At 37.6% G+C, this 7275-nt stretch overlaps 1 protein-coding gene across 1 annotated transcript; it reads right to left on the minus strand.

Moving 5' to 3' along the window:
* Positions 1-3896: 3896 nt before the first annotated feature.
* On the minus strand, positions 3897-4847 carry LOC100659095 (olfactory receptor 9S13-like). Its single transcript, XM_003421154.3, has one exon. The coding sequence runs from the start codon at positions 4845-4847 to the stop codon at positions 3897-3899; it is 951 nt and encodes a 316-aa protein (XP_003421202.2).
* Positions 4848-7275: the final 2428 nt, after the last annotated feature.

A 7275-nucleotide genomic window follows, 5' to 3' on the forward strand; every position in this document is an offset into this window, starting at 1 on the left:
ACATGAAGAAAACAAAATCCTCACAACTGGACCAATAAGCCACATCATGATAAGTGAGGAAAAGCTTGAAATTGTCAAGGATTTCATTTTACTTGGATCCACAATCAACGCCCATGGAAGCAGTAGTCAAGAAATCAAAAGACGCATTGCATTGGGCAAATCTGCTAGAAAAGATTTCTTTAAAGTGTTTAAAAGCAAAGATGTCACCTTGAAGACTAAGGTGCGCCTGACCCAAGCCAGAGTATTTTGAATTGCCTCCAATGCATGTGAAAGCTGGATGATGGATAAGGAGGACCAAAGAAGAATTGACACCTTTGAATTGTGGTGTTAGAGAAGAATATTGAATATACCATGGACTGCCATAACAAATGAACAAATCTATCTTGGGAGAAGTACAATCAGAATACTCCTCAGAAGAAAGAATGGCGAGACTGCATCTCACATAGTTTGGACATGTCAGCAGGGATCAGTCCCTGGAGAAAGTCATCATGCTTGGTGAAAAGGAGGAAGACTCTCAACGAGAAGGATTGATACAGTGGCTGCAACAATGGGCTTAAGCATAACAACGATTATCAGAATGGCATGACTGGGCAGTGTTTTGTTCTGTTGTACATAGGGTCGCTATTAGTTGGACTGACTGGACGGCACCTAAAGACGTTAAGAAACTAGTGCCAGTCTAAATGATATTACTTTGTAGTAGCCTGTCTTTTCTCTCCGGTTGCTTTTAAGGTCTCTTTTTGTCTTTGATGTTCTAAAGTTTTACTATGATGTATGTCATCTGTACTTTCGTTGAGTCTTCCTTGGGATTGTCTGGAATTTCAGACCCTAAGGTTTAGTGTCTATGACCAATTATTGGCCATCAATTCTCTTTGAATATTGCTTCTTACTCACTTTCTTTTGTTTCTTCTTTTGTAACTCTTATTAGATGCATATTTGGCACTGTCACCCCATTTTTATAATATGTGTTTTACATTTATTTGTCTTTCTGCCCTGCGTCCTGGGCAATTTCTTTAGATCTATCTTTAAGTTTTCTAATTCTATATTCGATGGTGCCTACTTTGCCATATAATCTGCTAACAGAATTTTTAATTTTAATAATTATATTTTTCATTTCTAGAAGTTCTTTTTGATTCTTTTTCTAATCTTCAAGTTCATTTCTAAAAATCTCTTGCTCTTTACACATGTTTTTGATCCCTTTTTGCCTGTCTACCTGCCGGCCAAACCTCTTGGTTCCCTTTTCCTTTTTAAAATGTGCACATAAGGCACAAAGAAGTGGACTAATTAAAATCCTTGGCTTAGGACACACTTTTGATAATGGCCCATTCGTGCTCTATCTTATGCAACTTTGTTCTACTTTCTAATACACCCTTTCCTCACTTATCGACATGGTTCGTTTCCAAAGACCAGGTCATCATGTGAAATCGGTGGTATGCAAAAAGTAAGGATGATCTCAACAGATCACCAAATGGAGGGCGACTACATCATTACATACCTATGAAATTACAACATTACATACCTGTCAAGTTACATCATTGCATAACTGCCAAACCGCTGAGAGGCATGGCCCAGCCAAGTCAATACATAACCTTAACCATCATAGCTAGCACCCTGGCATTCATTACAACCAGTTGTATGTAGTTATTGTGCAAAATAGCCTAATAGTTGATTTTTTACTTTTACTGTAACTTTGAAAATTTGGATAAGGAGATAGTTGATAAGGGAGGAGAAGGCGTAATATAATTAATGCTTGTGACTACATCACTGAACTCATAAATTAAAAAATTATCTGTATAGCTTACATCTATCCCTCCTTTTTTCACCATTCTGAACTTTTTTGGGTCTGAACTTTAGGCTTATAATTCTCTTGCTTCTTTTTGTTTTATTTTATCACATATTTCTCTTTCTGTATATATGTGTGTCTGTACGTGTAGTTAGTATACTACTTTATATTCTAGCACTCTAACTATAGAAATGTTTCATTCTGTTTGTGGCCTTTCGGTCCTTGCTTTTTGCACACAGCCTTATTTTTCTAAGATTCATCCTTTTTGTGGGGGGGGTTACTAAAGCGGCAGTACTGGGTACGGCAAATGTTTAAGTGCTTGACAGCTAGCTGAAAAGTTGGCAGTTCAAACCCACCTAGAGATGCCTTGGAAGACAAGCTTGTTGACTTGCTTCTGAAAGGTCACAGCCTTGAATACCCTATGGAGTAGTTCTACTCTGCACACATGGGGTCCCCATGAGTTGGAATCAACTTGAAGCAACTAACAACAACAAAATGGCAGTCCATTAATTTTCAAAGCCGAGTAATATTTTATTGTTTATAAAATATTGCTGAATAACACAATGTTTTCATTTCTCTGTTGATGGGCATTAGGTTACCTCCAGCTTTCTTTATCATTATTATTTGGTGCAAGCAGTGATGTTACGAAGTCTCTTTTATATCTGGAAGAATTTTTGTGTTGTTGAGTATGCAAAAATTTGACTTTAAAGATAATGCCAAATTGTTTTTAAAGTGTTTTATCAATTTTCAGTTTCATAAACAATGTGTATGATATTCCATCGATCTACATAATTTTTAACCCTTTATAGTGCCAAATTTCTTTATTTTTTTGCCCATTAAACAGGTATAAATATTTTCTCACTGTGGCTTTCATTTTCATTGGCCAATTTGTCTCTTCCTTCTCATTCTTCTCCTTTACAATTTTTTGGCTATTCTTGCCTCTTTGGATTTTGTAATTAGTTTTGCAAGTTCCGTTCTGAAACCTACTGAAATTTTAACTTGATTTGTACTAAATCTATAGGTTAATTTGGAGAGAATCAATCTAATTGCTATATTAAGTGTCCCTACACTTGAATCTATGAATCTCTAATGCCTCTCATTTTATTTAGGTTAAAGTTCAAGCCCTTCAGTAAAGATATATAATTTTGGATGGATAGGTCTTGCATCCTCATTAATACCTGGTATTATTAATCATTTCAATTTTAGCCATTCTACTGGATGTGTACTGATATCTCGATTGTAGTCTTAATTTGCATTTCTGCAATGTATAATGATGTTGAAATTCTTTTCATGTGCTTATTTCCTATTCTTATATTTCTTTTATAAAAGTTTGTTCAAAGATTTTTCCCATTTTTTAGATTGGGTTCTTTGTGTTCTTCCTGTTGAATTGTAGGAGTTCCTCATATATTCCAGATATGTCTTCTATCAAATATGTATTTTACAAATATTTTCTCTTAGATTATGGCTGAACTTTTTATTTTTTAACTAATTTTTGGAAATGCAAAAATTTTTTCTTTTTTTTAAATTTTGATAAAGTCATATTTATCAAATTTCTCCCTCAATGTCTTGTGCTTATTTTGTCCTATTTAAGAAATCTTTGCCTAATCTAAACTCTCAAATGTCTTCCTTTATTTTCTTCTATGTGTTTTAAAATTTTAGCTCTTACATTTAGAGATTTTATTTATTTTGAGTTAATTATTATTAGGGTTGAGATTCATATTTTTGCATATGGATATCAAGTTTTTCAGCACAAGTTGTTGGAAATACTATCCTTTCCATCACTGAATTACCCTGAAGCCCTAACAGTGTAAACTTACATGTACTCATTCTGTACTTTGTGCCATTATTGTAATAAATTTACTTCTTCATAAGTTGCAAACAACACAATAAATTTTATTATTTTTGCTCCATTGGACTATTGGTTCTTAGCAGACAACAACATTGTCATATGCATCTTTCCAAGTAGTTTGCAAATACAAGATACATAGTGTGCTTTAAATAAAAGTTGATTGAATGAAGGAAAGAACAATGGAAGGAATTTCCTGATCCACCCCAACCAAAAGGCTCTCCTTTCGCTGAGTTCTCAAGATACTCCGTCTCTCCCTGGCTGCCCCCTTCATGTAGCTGCATGTTTCTGACCCAGCCTCTTTAGGGCTTCCTTTACATCCTTGTTCCGCAGACTGTATATGAGGGGGTTGAGCATGGGGGTGACCAGGGTGTAGAAGATGGAGACCACCTTGCCCTGCTCCATGGACTCAATGGCTCCTGGCTGGGCATACATCACAAAGACAGTCCCAAAAAAGAGAGTCACTGCAGTCATGTGGGAACCACATGTTGAGAAGACCTTGTGGCGCCCAGCTGCTGAACGCATCCTCAGGATGGTCACTGTGATATAGCCATAGGAGACAAGAACCACACATGTCACACCCACGATGATCAGCCCACAGATGCCAAACATGACCAGTTCATTGAGGGCTGTGTTGGCACAGGCGATCCGGAGCAGAGAAGGCAAGTCACAGAAGTAGTGGTTGATGTGGTTGGAGCTGCAGAATGGCACACGGAGAGCGAGGCTGGTCTGCACAATGGAATTGAAGCAGCCTCCACAGTAAGTGCCCAGTACCAGGCGGGTGCAGGCTGAGGGGCACATGGTGACTGGGTAGCGCAGGGGGTTGCAGATGGCCATGAAGCGGTCATAGGCCATGACACCCAGAAGTAAACCATCAGTGGTGACCAGTAGAGCAAAGAAGAAGAGTTGGGTGGCACAGCCAGCGAAGGTGATGATTTTGGTTGATGAGAAGAAGTTTGAAAGGGCCTTGGGAGCAATGACAGATGAGTAGCAGAGGTCCAGGAAGGAGAGGTTCTTAAGAAAAAAGTACATCGGGGAATGGAGGCGGGCATCCAGTGTGATGACCACGATCATTGTGAGGTTCCCCAGTACAGTCACCATATAGAGGGTCAAGAATACAGCAAAGAGCAGGACCTGGATCTTCAGCCCACCCTCAAATCCCACTAGCACAAACTCACGCAAAGAGACCACTGAAGCATTGCCATTTCTCAGTGTTGGCATGGTCCTGGGGCCTCAGACTAAGATAGAAAATTCCACTTACAGTAATACTGGATTAGGTAAGCCAGACTACACTTCCTGGTGATGACTATTAGAAACCCAAACGACAACATCTGATTCAAGCCATAGGAGAGTTAATGATTTAGTGAATAATTACTGAACAGAGCTCACAGAAGACCAGAGGGATGAGCCCAGCTTTGAAAGCATGGCTTATATCCCTGGAGGTTTAAGTTAGTTTTGAAGAGGTAGTCTGAGAGGCCAAGTGGCTAAGCAGTGAGTTTTTCATGTCTTTTGGAGTAGATGGTGAAAGCAGATGGTTACTAAAGGCCAACACAAATTCATTCATGGGCAAAGTTTAAATAAGGAGTAGGTCTGCAGCTCAGCTTCTGATCATTTCAATTACTGAAATTGGATTAAGGTGTTCTGAGAGCCAGTGTCTCTGATACCTTGAAAAAAAAATTACAATGCAGTTTATCAAGAGGAAGACACCTAATGTCAGGCTTCAGGTTTTTTCTATAAAAATTTTGCATAAGCAATAGCAGAGAGACAATATAAGAATTGAGGAGTTAAGGCAATATGAATTAAGACAGCAGAAACAATGGATAATAGAAAAAATCTCAGAGGTGTCAGTCTTTGGAGTTAGTGAACATAAACTTTGAAATAACTAAAACTTTATGTTTGGGAGAATAAAAGACAAGATTAAGAATTTTAGCAGAGATATGGAAATTATAAAAATAATCACACATACAATTTTTCAAAAAAGTAAAATGACTAAAATCTAGTACTGATTGAGTGGGTTAAATAGCAGATTAGACATAGCTGAAGAGGGAATTTGTGACCTAGAATACAAGTCAGCAGAAAATATTCATAATGAAGCATGAAGAGAAAAAAGGATAGAAAAATCAGAAAGAGGTCAGAGACATAGAAGATACAGTGAGAAAACTTAACACATGTGAAGTATTAAAAAAATACTAAAAAAGAGGAAAAAGAGAAAAGGGCTGAATCAGTATTTGGAGAGATAATGGCTGAATATTTTCTTAAGATAATGAAAGACATTAAACCATAGATTTGTGTACCCTATAACATCAAAGCAGGATTAATGCAAAGAAGACCACAGTTAAGCGTACCAAAATCCAAAAAACCAAAGCCACTGCCATCAAGTCAATTCCAACTCATAGCGACCCTATAGGACAGAGTAGAACCACGCCATAGAGCTTCCAAGGAGTGCCTGGTGAATTCGAACTGCCAACCTTTTGGTTAACAGCCGTAGCACTTAACCACTACACCGCCAGGGTTTCAATAGTACAAAACAAAGAAACAAAAGTTAAAACTAAGATAAAGAGAAAAATCTTCAAAGCAACCTGAGAAAAAAGGCATAATACTTCAGAGAAGCAACTGCAAAATTAAGACTGCCAAGTGACTTTTTACTAGATATATATATATATATATATATACATCAGAGTCAATGAAATGATATTTTAATGTACTCTAACAAAATAATTCCCATCATGAATTCTATACCCACTCAAACTATCCTTTAAGAATGAATATGAGTTCAACAGTAATAGCTGCAGACTTCAATACCTGACTTTGAATATGGATAGAATCAGCAGACAGAAGGACAGCAAGAAGTAGAAGGCTTGACCAGCATTAGAAGCCAACTAGACCTAATAGACATCTGTAAAAGTCTCCACCCAGCAACAGCAGAATAGACATTCTTCTCAAGTGCATGTGGATCATTGTCCAGGATAGACCATCTGTTAGGCCACAAAAGAAGTCTGAATGATTTTGAAGAGATTGAATTCATACCAAGTGTCTTCTCCGACCACAATGGGATGAAACTAAAAATTGATAACAGGAGGAAAAACGGAAGAGACACAAATATTTGGTTTATTCATACCATAAGGAGCCCTGGTGGTGCAGTGGGTAAGTGTCCGGCTGCTGATCAAATGGTTGATGGTTCGAATTGACCCGCTGCTCTGCAGGAAAAAGATGTGGCAGTCTTCTTCCTTAAAGATTTGGCACCTTGGAAACCTTATGGGGCCATTGTACTCAGTTCTATGGGGTTGCTGTGAGTTGGAATCAAATCAAGAGCAGTGGGTTTGGGTATTGGTATTACTACCATGGAATAGTATTCAGCCATAAAAAGGAACGATACATTGATGCATGCTAGGATAAACTAACGTTAGTTTCATTAAGTGAAGAACACACATTGTGTTATTTGTCAGCAGCCACCAAAAAAAGAGTAAAAGAATGTACAATTTCCAAGCTAATATAAGCAAAACGTATAATAACACATTGTTTCAATGTGCCAAAGGCAGAAAAGGAGACAGAGGCAATGAAGTAGAAAGCACTAAATGACGTGGTGTGCTTAAAACCTAAAGAAAAGAGCACTTATATATGAAATAGAAAGCAAGCATGTAATAGAACT

Source organism: Loxodonta africana, chromosome 6, assembly GCF_030014295.1.
Source record: "Loxodonta africana isolate mLoxAfr1 chromosome 6, mLoxAfr1.hap2, whole genome shotgun sequence".
Taxonomy (NCBI): domain Eukaryota; kingdom Metazoa; phylum Chordata; class Mammalia; order Proboscidea; family Elephantidae; genus Loxodonta; species Loxodonta africana.

Coding starts and splice junctions, on each gene's coding strand:
- LOC100659095 (XM_003421154.3), bottom strand. CDS start 4,847: ATGCCAACACTGAGAAATGGCAATGCTTCAGTGGTCTCTTTGCGTGAG.